At 42.9% G+C, this 14,631-nt stretch overlaps 1 protein-coding gene and 1 long non-coding RNA gene across 3 annotated transcripts in view; one reads left to right on the top strand and one right to left on the bottom strand.

Annotated features, from left to right (window-relative positions):
• LOC135327922 (uncharacterized) overlaps nt 1-13,915 on the bottom strand; it is a 44,486-nt gene extending 30,571 nt beyond the window's left edge. For both annotated transcript variants that reach the window (XR_010388539.1, XR_010388540.1), the window contains exons 1-3: nt 13,826-13,915; nt 13,516-13,634; nt 9,930-9,988 (exon numbers count right to left, since the gene is read on the bottom strand). This is a non-coding gene — a long non-coding RNA (uncharacterized LOC135327922). The remainder of the gene's footprint in view (nt 1-9,929; nt 9,989-13,515; nt 13,635-13,825) is intronic.
• MYF6 (myogenic factor 6) lies at nt 11,987-13,692 on the top strand. Its single transcript, XM_064509568.1, has 3 exons — nt 11,987-12,505; nt 12,789-12,879; nt 13,119-13,692. The coding sequence occupies exons 1-3, from the start codon at nt 11,987-11,989 to the stop codon at nt 13,235-13,237; spliced, it is 729 nt and encodes a 242-aa protein (XP_064365638.1). The 3' UTR covers nt 13,238-13,692.
• Nucleotides 13,916-14,631: the final 716 nt, after the last annotated feature.

Here is a 14,631-nt window from a genome sequence, read left to right on the forward strand (position 1 = left end):
AGCTATTTCAGATCAAAAGCCATCATAGTCAGAAAGGTAACTCCTTGAAAGCACCTGGTTCAGCTGACAAGACCATTCTGTATCATGGCTTTCTGGGAAATTTTGATACTCCTGGAAAGTCACATCGAGTGGTTTGACTAACAACAGACTCATTTACAACTCTGTATATAGTGGTGTCAGTCTGGGTTACAGACACAACTGTTGGTCAGTGCACGCATGCATGCAGTTCTTGAATACACTGTGTATAACTAAGATGACTCAGTGACTTTTTCAGAAGTAAAAACACAGTTACACAAATTTTCTTTTTCATTAGATAGCTCATGGTGGTGAGGAAAAGTGGTTTGTTCACTTCAAGTAGCTTCTTGGCTCACCATCAAATTCTTGCTTGCATTTCAGTTCAAGGGCACTATGAGCACCCATTTATCTTCTGTCAGTAAATGTCATGTATCTCAAGAAAGTGACACTGTATTTTCCCGTTTCATATGTTCTCCTCTTAATTCAGATACCTGACTTTATGAGCAGCTTAAAACTTCCCAAAAATGCTCAGCAAATTCACTGTTAATTGAACCCATCATCAGGACATAACCAAAGTACAGAACACTTGGAATTCTGGAAAATAAAGTTTCTGTGAAACTTTAGAAAATTCCTAGAACCAATGAAACTTCAAATTTGAGATGCTTGTCTGACAATGCTCCCCAATGAGAGGTGATAACCTGAGCATCTGCAGACTCTTTATTGTTGATAAACTGTTGCTGCTGCCTGTGTAAAATCTAATTTTGCAAGGACACTTCATCTATCTAGAGAGGTAACTAATTACATGCAGGAATTAGGCACTGATGCTGCTTGAATGCCTTCCCATACTACCTTTCAGCTTGCATAATGATGCAGTTGGTAAAATCAGTGCGCCATTTGTGTGATTACTTAATAACTCCTTGTTCCGTGAAATACTCAAGCCTAGCAACAGTTGACATAAGGTAAAGACTACTCAGATTTTCTGAGTTTAAAAGATACCCAGATTTTCTATAAATTGACATGACTTTTGGATCCAACGGAACAACACTGATGATCCAGAACCTTTAGGGCGCAGATAAAGCAGGACAGGCTTTGTAGCTTGAAAGGGGACACAAAAAGATATAATTGACCCTTCATGGAATACCACCATCAGAGACAATTTCTGTCTTATCCATGTAAGATCAGCTTACCCATGATCCTACTCATGACCATTCTTGTTAACATTTCAGAGCCTTTATATTCTTTGCTGTGCACATTCTAAATATAATAAAGATTCTTTATTGTGTTGTTAAATACTTGTTTGATGCTTGAAGATGAGAATCTTTGTCAGGTCATTCTGTTTCATACTCTTGAGTAGACTCAATTATTTTGTAGAAGCACCACTCAGAATCTTTAAATTGCTGTGAGAAACACTGATGCTGTCCTCCACAGTCAAAACAGAAATTTAGATTTGGTTTTGTATGGTCCACTGAATGTTAATGAAGTTGAGTTTTTGGTGTTTGCACCAATGGCTTTATCAATGGTGATTATTTTCCTGACTATGATGGACAGTTTGTTTGGTTGCTTTTTTCCCTGTATGTAGTTTCCAGGCTGGTATTCAGTTGTGAAATATAGGTTCGGTCTTGCATGTTTAATTCAACAGATCCTGATTCCTCAAAGCAAATGTAAGAGGAAAGCATTCTGTGGCTGGATTGTAACCAGAAGAGTGCCTCCTTGCTGTTAAGTACAACTGCTCTCATTACCTGAGCTCCCTGTTGACTTTGCAACTTGCTAATTAACATGGCTGTAAATAAGCAGTTCTGAAGGAAAAGGAGGATAAGGTGCAATTACATGAACTGGTAAATGCCATGCTTTGAACCCATCTGTTTCTAACTCCTCCATTTTTATATAGGATCCAGTTTCAGAAATCACCAACAGATATTCCTAATTGTTTTTACTGTTGTTTCACTACTGCTGTCCCAAGCTGAAGGCAGTTGTTCAAATACAATTTTTACAAAGCAAATGTGTTCTCATACAATGGCATTTATAATTTGCCATGTTATTTAAACATTGGTCTCTTTAGAAGTCCTAAGCACTCAGTAGCTCCCACTGGACAGAATGTGACTAGGCTACTATGTGTGGACCTACCAAGATAAAATGAATTGACTGATTATTTGTTATTTGGGGCTTGGAGCTTACATAGGGTCTGCTTGTCATTCATGATGCACGATTACTTCTGTCTGTTCTATCTATCTTTCAGTTATTATAGTAATCAATAATACTTCAAAGTAATAATGATAATGCTTAACACTTCCAGTCATATGCCTCTATTAGCCTGCTGCAATACACAAGTGTGAGTGTGTTTAAAAAATAATGACACTGCAGGTCAACAGAGTCTGTTATAAGCCAGCTGTTTCACACTTTACAACTGAAATATTTTCTCTAAATATAAATATAGCTATATGTTATCTAGTCACCAGTTTCAGAATGCAGATTTATGATTGTTCTTCAAGGAATTCTTTATGTAATCAGAATATATGCTTATGGTCTTTCTTTCTGCTAAACATTTGCTCAGTGCTAAATTATCAAATCATTTTCCAAGAAATATAATTATACTTTCTCCAAGAATCCAAGCACTTATGCCAGTTCAGCTGGAGCCTTATTTTTTATTGCTTTTTTTCCAACAGAGAATTCAATCTTTTAGTCTATGCAGTTTCTCTGAAATGTTCTGCAGAGTAAGCTGGTGAATAATCAAATACAGGTATTTTTGAGCATGTGCTTGTAAAGTCTAACTAGAGTAGGGGGGATAAGATCCCTTTTGCCATGCAGAATTTCTGGAAGCATTATGCCCTGTTCATTCCTATCTTGTCTCCTATGTGTCAGATGAACTGCAGGGGGAACAACGAGCATCAACTCAGCCAAGGGTCTTTCCACAGGTATAGAAGTTTTGTGTTCTCTTTTAGGATGACCGCAAGACTCCTTTCTACCTTTGCAGCATCACAAAGGTGATTTAATGTGGTCCAGAACTAAAACCTAGGTCAAAGCCACTTACTTACCCTTAGTCGAAGATCTAAACCAACAAACTTTCAAATTTTCTATGCCACATACCCATGGTATATTCAAGAGACCATGTTACAACATCTGGTTCCTAGTGTATTTTAGAGAACACATTTTTGAGGCTTAAGGAATCTCAAAGCAACTGAAACCTTAGAATATAAACATAAAAAAGTTGTTAAGTGAAATGAAGAGGGAAGTGAAGGAGTAGAAGATAGACAGTTGTGTTTCTTGCATTGACAGATCTCAAGTAACCTTAGTTACAAAGCATGTATCTTAAATGACATACAGTAAAATAACATAATGACCTTCACAGCCTAAAAGAGTCTTGCAGCTGTGCAAGATGTTCTCATAATAACATGATACAATATAGGTTGTATTCAAGGTCATTATTGCTATTTAATACAGAGCAAATTTCTTTACGGAAGCCTCTTTTTCAAAGGCTTCTATTTTCCAAAAGCAATAGCTATTTTCCTTCTGAAAGTCCATGTACAGAAGATACATAGGAACACTGTATTAACATTTTCCCTAGTCCCAGTTACATTATAGAGAATTTTTTTTTAAGTTTGGAGGTGATAGAGGCTCTCATGTTTGCAGATGTCCACCTAAAGGGATTAGGAAGAAACTTCTCCTGGTGAAACCTCTTTAGAGCATCCTGTATCTTCCATGGAATGTGATATTGGCCTCTCTCAGAACATACAGATGACAGATTTGGTGAACAGCAGTATGGTAACTCATGAATATTAAATTCTTGACAGCTGAACACTTCGTTCCCATAGCTGGTGGGAGATATAATTTTCAGGACTTTCAAGGTGTTTTCCAGGTAGACAATTGACAGATTATTACCAGGAAGAGGTGCACAGACATTTGTCTTTTAATGAGTAGAAGAAGCCAGTGTATGCAGGAGATTGTGAGTGACACCAAAGGGCCCCAGAATACACCGATTAGTATACCAGCTCCAGGCTGATGAAGAAGGTAAGAAGTTAGACTGAATGAAAAACAAAAATGTTTGTAAATCAGGGATCTTTATCTTCAGGAATAAAGGAAGTAGATCTGTGAAAACAATTTTTCCTTGCTATAACTCAGAAAGAAAGGGAGAAATTTTATTAAGAAAGAATATACAAAAACAGGATTGGTTGCATTAAAGCCCAAGGAGTTTGGATGTACAACAAAGACTTGTGAAAAGCTACACAGAGAAAGGAATCTGACTGATGCTTTGAAAAGGAATGGTCACACGTCAGACTACCTGAAGCACGTGATGTGAACATTGACTTCAAAAATCAGGAATGTATTTATGGAAATTAAGATGATGTCAATAGTGTGACAATAACAAGAGTATAAAAATATCCATCACTGGAAATCAATAAAAAATGTACTAGATATCTAGAAGAAATTATAAATGAATCAAGCAAAGTTATGGACTAAAACTTCATTCCTCAGAGGGCAAGAAAGAGCTCTTTATACACAAAAGGAAGCTAAAACACAAAATAGAAAAACACAAAAATAGAGCTAAATAACATCCACAAAAGGGTTAAATATGACAGTATCTGGGCCTTGAAACAGACTGGTTCACAGAGTAACTCACGGTGAACTTGAAATCATCTAGTGAGGCACAAAGTCTAATCTTGGAAACTATCCTTCATATCTAAGCATACATGTGTTTCAAAGCTGACGCTGACTTAACACAGCTAAATGCCATACCTAAGAATGGAGGAGAAGTAACACTTAGGATGCAGCAATTATGTCTGCTAAAGTGGAAAACATGATAGGACAGCGAAGATATTGTTCTGTAATTACCATATACTATCAAAATACTGATGACATGACACCCAAATGATTTCGGGCAAGCCATAACATACATGACAAGCTTTATGTGATCAATTAACAGCAATGTGGGATGTGCAAAGCAAAAGAGGTAAAAATGATGTGTAGAGAACAAAAGCTAAAAGTACCAACCATGTAGAATGTACAAAGTACAAATCATGCAGAAATCAACATTTCTTCAAAATTATGAGACAGATTATTTGTCCATAAAGGCAGAACACCACTGAAAATATCATGAACAAATACTGAAATTACAGACAGCAGAGGGAATATATATTATCTCATGAACAACAGGGAATTCTACAGGGCACTGATGCAACTACATTGCTTCCAGTATTTTAGTTACCTTTAGGAAACTAACATCTGAAGAGATTCCCATTTCAGTTGTTTATGCATTTTGAATCCACATTTGAATGGAATACTTGAGGACTAAATTAATGAAGTACCAGGTAATAAGACTGAGTAACACCTACATTTGACTGCAGCTTATTAACTTTATCTAAATCATCTAACGCTGTGTACCTATAACCAAATGGCTCATTAAACTGGCATGTCCATGTGTCAAAGAGCTTACACCAGGAAACCAAAAGAGTATTTGGCAATGGATGATGAAACAGTTGTATACAGTTTATGTATAAAAAGTGATCACTAGACATAACCACTGCATGGTTTTGTGATGCTATATTAAACAATCCCTATGGTAATTCTGGAAAGATGATTGTCTCCTTCCATTGTCTGTGTTACATCTTCCCAGCTCCCAATCTTCAAGCCACTATCATCCCAATTTTCCATGAAGATCCATGGCTCTGCAGAAAGCCCTCATGGGCACAGAGGAGGAGGAAATGCTGCCATTTTTCCACTGTCTAAGCACTAAGCTCTCTTTCTGTCTCTAGACAGCATGTGACTAGGCTCAGCACTGAATGCAGAGACTAGCCCTCCTCACCTCCTCTCCTTTCATTCATTCACAGAATTAAAATGGATGTTTATTATTATTAGTTAGTAGCAGTAGCAGTTATAGTTTAATTATTGCCCTTTTGATTAAGATTATGTTTAGATGTCACTGTCATCATGTTCTGAAGCTACGTGGCATGAAAATGCACTCTCCACTCCAAACAGATTATAGTCTAAATAGACAAAGAAGTATGCGGCTATAAAATGATCTTTCAGATAATTACAAAACATATGATGGCAAAACAATATGATTGAAAGCACATGATGTGTCTTATACTCATGTCATTTTTCATGTCCCCTGTTTTTTGTCTAACCACAAGCAGAAGACATCCTTATTTATTACTGCCTTTCCTCCTGCAAAGAGTAACTGCTCATGGGCAGAACCATGGAAAATGCCTGACTTGGCCAGCAACAGTGCAATGGGCCTCTCATTTCTGATGGGCACTCCCTCCTCCCCAGGAAACCGTCTTGTAGTAAAATAAATGTGTTTGTGCAGTGGTGACTATTTGTCACTGTAGACCCTGACACAGGCATTAAAGCATCTGCCATTTAGAACTGTGTCTCATAACTGCCCCACATGAGAGCCGTAATGAAATCCTACCTTACCATATTGAACTAAAGAAGTCTGTTTAGTTAGCAAGGTTGCACCTCTCAGATACTAACAGGACTGTAACTGATATGAACACTAAAGTCCATATCCAATCAAAGGAAAACGGCAATAATTTGGAACAGCCATACAGCAAAGGCCTCAGTGAAGAAGATTTTTTAAATCTTCCCCTACCAAGACTGGAAAATTATATGAAGCTGTTTCTTTCAGATTTCTATCTTTCTCACTTCCTAGCTCCACAGCATGTACTACCATTCACTACTCCATTTTCCAAACCTGTGTTTGAGGGATGAATGCTCTCACACGCTTTTAAATTCTTGTGCTTACACACAAGCACTGGCATGCAAAGCACACACGCTTCCACCAGTCAGTTCCTAAATCTCCAGTGAGAATGCACATGACAGTGTGAATATGCAAAGAATATCAAGTATCTGGACAAGCATAATCTGAATAGAGCCAAGTAAATAATAAAATATAGGTAAGCAAAAGTGAGCTGGCAGTCTAACAACAGACTATATACAGTAATGTAAATCAAGAATTACAGCTGGTCCATGTTATGCCCTGCAGATCTCTTTGAAATTCATACATTATAAGGCCAGGAGAGATAATAAAGTTCAGGTAAGAAGAGCTCTTGCATAACCCAAGCCATGGAGTTCCATATAGTCCATTCCAGCAGCAGGAATCATTCTTCACTGAATCTCAGTAATGTTCTTTTGCTTAAATTCCCCAAAGGTCATTGCCAGTGTAAGAAAAGCTGATCCCTCACAAAGTGATCAGTCACCACTGCCAAGACTCCAAGAAAACTCGTAGAAACTGCCTAGTCTCTGTTTACTGTATATTTCTCTGATAAATTGTAGATTCAAGGATAAATATTTGTTCTTTACCACCTTACATCTCTTTTGTGCACCTTGTGCCTTACAGTTTCCACATCTCTGAGCAGTTTCAAACATCTTTAAAAATAGAAGATGAATGTTTCAATCCTTCCCATCTACTTAAAACTTCTTTCTCAAGGGAAAGCAGCAACATGTCAAGCTTCTTTACAGTTCTTGCCAATGAACTGTGACTATGGATACATTAGCAGGTAGTGTGGGTACATCAGGAGCAGATCTATAGAAATTCCTAGTGCTGAAGACCCAACACCCACTTTAGATTTCAGGGGGGTTTCTTCAGACTATCTCTAGTAAGCCTCTGTAGACTGAATCCCTATTAGCTGTTGGAGCACAATAACTGCACCTCTGGAGTGCCTTCCAGCTTATTTTCACCTGAACAGAATCCAGTGACACACTCTGAGAGCACCCTGTAAGGAGTGTAAGTGTGGCAAATGAGGAATATAAGATTTGCTCCATAAGGACATTCCTGACCTAAATTAAAATGAGAATGTAAACATCCCCTCTGTGTGAATATGGATATACTTCTTGACCCATCAGGAGGAATGGCAGACAATTAACATTCTAATAGCTTAGACTAGTGTCTTAACTATATAGCTCACAGGTTACAAGTGAAAACAAAACATAAATGTTCACATATATCCCCAAACATGCCACCTAGCCCTACCTGAATTTACCACCAAACTCAGGTGAGAAGGTCTTCTGTGTGAATGGAAGGTGACTGAGGGTAATACAGGAGTAAGAGCCTAGACTTGTTCTGTAGTGAAGATGTACTCTAAGTGGTTGCCTTGATAAGAGAAGATCATAATGAGGACAATGTATGACTTTTTCTGTTTTGAAATTAGATGAACAAGAGCTAAAATTTAAAAAGGAGGTGATACTGTACATATGCAAAACATAGCCATATCAAAACTATAAGCAGAAGACAGAAAGTCAAATGTTAGAGGAATTTCAGAAACTTGGTGAAACACAAGTTTTGAAGCATATAAACTGAGAAAGGTAGAGATAACGGTGGAAGAATAGCATTGTAGTTTAGCAATAAAATATAGTGGAAGGAAAGTTTCCCACTAAGGAAGATGCTATTGAACATGAGCACAAAAGACAGAAAAAAAAAAGGGGGGGGGGGAGCATAGGTATGTGAACAGAGAAATTTCTGTATATGAACTTCAACTCTGAAGACCCTAGTGTGCCCAGATTTAGGTCTACACCGATAATCCGCACTTCAGAAATCTTTAAGAAGCAACTCGAGAATCATTGTCTGGTAGCAAAGATATCAAACCACTTGACAAATCAAAGGTGGTGTCATATGAGTACAACAAGGCTATAATGAGGACAGGCTGAAAATTTCAGCTTCTTCTGGGTGCCCTTTCAGAGTGCCAAACAGAAGCAAATATGCCTGATCCCCACTGATGACTGATGCCATAGCAAAGAAGAGTCAGAGACCAAAATTAAAAATCCAGAGTGTCTGTGGCTGGAAGAAGCCTGGGGAGAGTGAAGGTGAAAAGGAGATATTTGGAGTGATATGCAGGGCTCACAGAGTCCTAGGTGACTAAATAATTCTCTTTAGTTCTGGACTGAAGTTACAGCTAAAGCCATAAGGTATGAAGAGCGAACAGTTAGAGGCTCATTTTTCAACCACAGTTACACAGAAAAGTTTGGAATGAATTTTGAAGAAAAGAGTGATTGAAGTTCTGGAGATCATCTGTGACTTAAAATGCAGTGTGTGTTTCCTGGATTTGGGTCATGATGACTTACTGAAATAGTTCTTTGTTAGGACAACAGATTTTGTAAAACAGTGAAATACAGAAGATCTCCTCTTTTATTTGTGTAAATGTATTTAAAGCGCATTTTTGATAGAGTAGCACATAGTGAACTATTAGGTATTCCGGTGGAAGTAGAAATAACTGAGTAAAGAACTGGCTTCACAGCCTGAGAGTCAGTTTTGCTGTAAGGGGGACTATCAGAGCTGACTGAAGTTACAAATGGACTTTCCCAAGTCCATGTCTAAAGTCCATGGACTTCCAGTTCCATGTCCAGTTTTTCTTGCTCACATACTTTTGCTTCCTCTTATGTCTTTGTGCTTGTAGCTAACATGATCTGGAATGAAAAAAAAAAAAAAAAAAAAAAAAAAAAAAAAAAACCACAGGACCAGCTTTTGAATCTTCCACTTGTCCCATTTTTGTAATGGAGAATATCACTGAGGACGTTTTGTTCAAATATGCTGTGGTTGCTTGTTAGTTCTGGTATATTCACCAAAGAGCTGGAGTGGGAGAGAGAGTGTAATGGCTACGGCAAAATTCAAGTTAGGTGATGGGGGAATTGGCCCACTCCATTCAGACTAAACTTCAATTACAGTTCATAGGACTTTTGCTCAATAAAGGGCTATATTTTGCCCAGTTTACTGTGAGGAACTAGAACTGCCTACTCTGACACTCGGTGAATAAGTGCTGAAAAAAAACCCTTTTTCTTTTGTTTCCTGTTTAACACAAAAAAATCCACTGACAGCAAAAGGAGCAGCTGGCTTCCAAACCTGAGGTTCCCAACTGCCAGAATTCAATTAAACTCTTAGTAATGACATTTTCCCCTAAAACCGAGTTTTCATTTGTGAAACTTACCAGCGCATCGATCTTTTCTCTGTCTTGTTCCAAACAACCCCAGAGCAGCAGTGAAGCAACTAGAGAAAGTTAAAAGAAGAAAATAACTTTAGTAAAGATTAAAGTGTTTTAAATATCCAGCAAGCTTATGTTCATTCTTTTTATTATTACTGTCACTAGTAGCATGATACAGACATCCCCGAGGCACATTATCATCCTCAGAGGCACATTATGCCAAGGATCAGTTCTTCCCTGAATTGTTAGCAATCTAAATTGTTGAATTGTTAAGATAGGAATAAGATGGGGAAAGGTCAGCATTATATCCCTTTTTAAAGATAGAAAATTAAATCACAGGGAGATTAAGTGACTGGTCAAAGGTCACACAGAAGGCCAGTTGCAGAGCATGAAAACTGGGAAGCTGTCTCTTTTAAGTTCAGCTTTTCAACTGCAAGACTACCCTTCTTTTAATCTGAAAACAAATAAAGTAGACAAAAATAATCTCTTACTTGGCAGGAAACATCATTATACTACTAGTGCCTGGATACTGCAGCTCTCCCTTATATTGGAAACCCAAGAAATAGAGCACAAAGCACATTCACTAGAAGTAACACAGTGACAGAGTTCCTGGTGTTCAGTGTGGGAATAATAATATCAAAAACAGTTTCACTGAGAACAATCGGAATTTCTCTGTCTCATCCAAAAATGGATACTGTCCTGCCTTATTAAGGCAGAAATGAGACCCAGTCCAACAGTACTGACTTGGTTAAAACAAAATCACTAGTACTCTTTAAGATTTTTGTACTCACAGCAAAATTGGTTTGCAATCACTTTCGGAGAATCAGACGAGTCAATGATCAAGTTCATTGCAGATTTTGAGACTCATGTTTTTATGTAAGTAGAGAGAAATTACATGTGATTTAAGGAACACAGGACAGCCCAGGGAAAGAGGCAAACAGGTCATTTTCCCCTGCCTTCACTTTCTTGAAGTTAGAGAGGCCTACACCTGATCTGACTGACCAGATTACAGTATACGCTAACAGGGAGTGATCACAAGCTCCATTTCTGGCACAAAGGCCAGGAAGCTGTAAGTGTCTTTCCAAGCCCAAGGGAGTAAGCTGCAGTTAGAACAGATGCCTGGGCTTTGCTTGCCCTAAACACCTCCAAGGACAGGGGCTGTCTGGAGAGCCCCACCAGGCTGTAACCCAGTCACCTGGAGTCACTTCTGTCACCTCACGGGCAACATGGGGAAGTTCAGTTCAAAGCCCTAAGCCAAGGTGCAAAAGCGCGGGTGTTTCAGCACTGCAGCAAGGCTCTGCCTTGGCAACCTTCCCCCTGTGCACGGAGGAACAGTGTGTTTGGCTCCTAACCTTGGGCTGGCCCGGGCGGCTTGGGTCACAGGAATGGCATGCTTCGGGGCGGGGAGGAGGGAAATAGCAGGGGCTTCTTCTGAAAATATTAACCCGTCTATTTGGAGAGTCATGGCTGCCTTTGAAATTGCTCCTTATGGATCTATACTTAGCACTGGGGCAAGGAGCGTGCAGGATGGGGGTGGGGGTGTGTGTCCGTCCGTGTGTGTCAGTGTGTGTGTCAGTGTGTGTCCGTCCCCGTGTGCAAGTGGGGCCAGGGGTGGGTTGGGGTGGGCTGGGCTGGACTGGGGGAGGGCTCAGCCGCAGCCCCATGCCTTTGTCCTCCAGCCGTGCCCCGGTCTGCCATGGCTCCCCTCGCCCCCACCTCACACCCATCCGCTCCAGCCCAAGCGCATGAGCTTTCGGCGGGGGGGGGGGGGGGGTATTTTTCGTTTGTTTTCCTTTTTTTTAAATTTCTTCCCCTCCCCTCCTGCTCCCCCCCCCCCCCAAATAGGAGATGTTCTCAGGACAGCGCCCAGGAGACTGGTTGGAATCAGATTTGGAGGGTGATGCACCGCGACAGCTAAAAGTTGGATAGGGTTTCAGCAGCTCCTATATAAAGCAGGGGGGGACTTATGTCACTGCACTAATTAAATTCCATCTGGGTTGTTCCTCGGGGTGTTTTTGAGCCTGCCACCCAACTCAAGCAGGCAGAGAGGCCGAGGGGACAGCATGATGATGGACCTTTTTGAAACTGGCTCCTATTTCTTCTACTTGGATGGGGAGAATGGAGCCCTGCAGCAGCTGGAGATGGCAGAGGGCTCCCCCCTGTACCCGGGCAGCGAGGGCACCCTGTCCCCCTGTCAGGACCAAATGCCGCCAGAGGCCGGCAGTGACAGCAGCGGAGAGGAGCATGTGCTGGCACCCCCGGGACTACAACCCCCTCACTGCCCCGGCCAGTGCTTGATCTGGGCTTGTAAAACTTGCAAGAGAAAGTCGGCCCCCACGGACAGGAGGAAAGCGGCCACCCTGCGGGAGAGGCGGCGGCTGAAGAAGATCAACGAAGCCTTCGAGGCTCTGAAAAGGCGGACTGTGGCGAACCCCAACCAGAGGCTGCCCAAGGTGGAGATCCTGAGGAGCGCCATCAGCTACATCGAGCGGCTGCAGGACCTCTTGCACAGGCTGGATCAGCAGGAGAAAATGCAGGAGATTGGGGGCGACCCCTTCAGCTTCAGCCCCAAGCAGGGAAATGTAAGCGCTGCCGGCTGGTGCCCCCCGCCGCCCTGACACCTCCAGCCGCGGCACCGCCGCCCCCTAACCCTCGCCCCTGGTGCTTAACACGGCCTCCGCGCCAGCCCGCGCCGCCGGGCAGCCTGAGCGGCACGCAGCGGGGCTCCTCGGAGAAGGTGCGAGCCCTTCGGACCTCCAGCGGGCGGCCGCCGTCCACTTCTCTAACCCATGCCGTCTCCCTGTGTCTCTCCCTGCTCCTTCCCCCTCCCCCCCCCCCCCCCCCCCCGCCGTGTGTTTACTTCAGATCTCCAGCTCAGACTTCCTGAGCACCTGCAGCTCCGAGTGGCAAAACGTTTCTGATCATTCCCGAGGGCTGGGGGTCGGCCCCAAAGAAGGTAACGGCGCAAACGGCGCGCGGGGGCTGCGCGGCGGGCGGCGGCCGAGCCCGCTAACGGCCGCCGCCCCCTCGCGCGCCGTTCCGTTGCCCCCAACGGCCGCAGCCCCCAACGGCCGCGGGCGGCTTCGCTCTCCCACCCTGCGGCGCTCCCGCTCTCCTGCCAGCCCCGCGCACCCGGGAGGGTGTCTGGCGAGGAGAAACCGTTTGGTCCCTAATCCCTTTTTCTTATTTAAGCAGGGGGCTCCATCGTCGAGTCGTCGGCTTCCAGCAGCCTTCGCTGTCTCTCTTCGATAGTGGACAGTATCTCTTCCGACGAGCCCAAACTACCCAGCGTGGAGGAGGTGGTGGAGAAATAAATCCAGTTGCTCTGGTAGTATATTTAACGGAGATGGAAACCCCCCTTCCCCCCCAACCTAAATAATGAATTAAGTTAATATAGTGGAAAGCCCGGGCAGGGGCCTTGTTAAGGTCGAGTCAAGGTACGCCTTCCCCAAAGAAAATGGCCCTCACCGACTCGAACTACATAGACGTTCCCCTCTTTTCTTTCCCCCCTTTCCCCCCCCCCCGAGTTTTGTTTTCTTTAAACTTCGTTGCATAGACCACCCCTCATCCCTTTTTTATTTAAGATACTTACTTGTGTACCGGTGATCCGCTTTGTCTGATTCTCACCGAAAAGTTCATTCCTGTCTGAGTGAAGCTGTTGGTTGCATTTCGTGTTAGTCGTATTTAAAGAGTTCCCGCCTCGTTTCATTTCTGTAAATAATTTTAGTACTGTCTTTTCTTTTGTAAACATGACAAATATATATTTAAATGTTGGAATGTGATATTGTATATAAGAACAGACGGATTTCTTGGATTGTAAAATAAAGCTCTTTGTGTTACAGTGTTTCTCCCCCTCGTAATTAAATAATAACCCGATCCTGGAGTTAAAATCTGCCACTGACCTCAGCGAGATCAAGCCCCGAAGATTCAGACCTTAAGCAGCCGAGCCACAAGCTGTGGGACTGGGAGGCTGCACTCGGGACAGATTTTCCTTCGTTTCCTCCTCTGAGGAGTGTCTCTCCTTGCCTAGGACCGCTCCAGCGGCGTTATTATCCCCTCCCCTGCTTTTTTCCCGGGGAAGCGGGGCAGGCAGTTGGGAAGGGGAGGGGGGCGCCCGGGTAGGCGCGCTGCGCTCCGCGGGCCGTTTCCTTGCAGTGCTTGGTGCAACGCGCCTCCGCTCCTCGGAAGGCTTTAGTATTGCTCCCCTAAAATGTCCGACAACGCCACTTTCTTGGCTCTCCAGGACGCTTCTCCCGCCTTGCCCAGAGCTCTCTATACTTTGCATATCCGATCTGCACATGCTGCAGGGGAAAGGGGAAAGCGCAAACAGCCCCAGTCCTTGAGAAGCGGCTCAGCCTCCCGGGTTTTAATTTATCACCTTCGCTATGATCGTCTCAGCGCGTCTCACCTTTTCCTTTCGGCGCCGGAGGACTTGAACCCAGGCCCTGTCTGCAGCACAATTTATAGGCCTGCTACCCTGGTGGGGCAGCGAAAGGCTCTGACAGGAGCCAGCTCCCTTGGGGGCTGGAGGGCTGTGACTTCTTCCCAGGAAAGGTAACTCCCCTTGACTTCCCTGAGCCGGAGGGAGAAGAGATCGGGGTCCCTCAGGGAGGAAAGGGTTAAGTGGCCGAAAGAGGGTGGGAGGGGGGACAACATATGAAGCCTTTCACTCAGTGATGTAAAAAAACACAGGCTCTCTGAGGACGGT

Source organism: Dromaius novaehollandiae, chromosome 1, assembly GCF_036370855.1.
Source record: "Dromaius novaehollandiae isolate bDroNov1 chromosome 1, bDroNov1.hap1, whole genome shotgun sequence".
NCBI lineage: Eukaryota > Metazoa > Chordata > Aves > Casuariiformes > Dromaiidae > Dromaius > Dromaius novaehollandiae.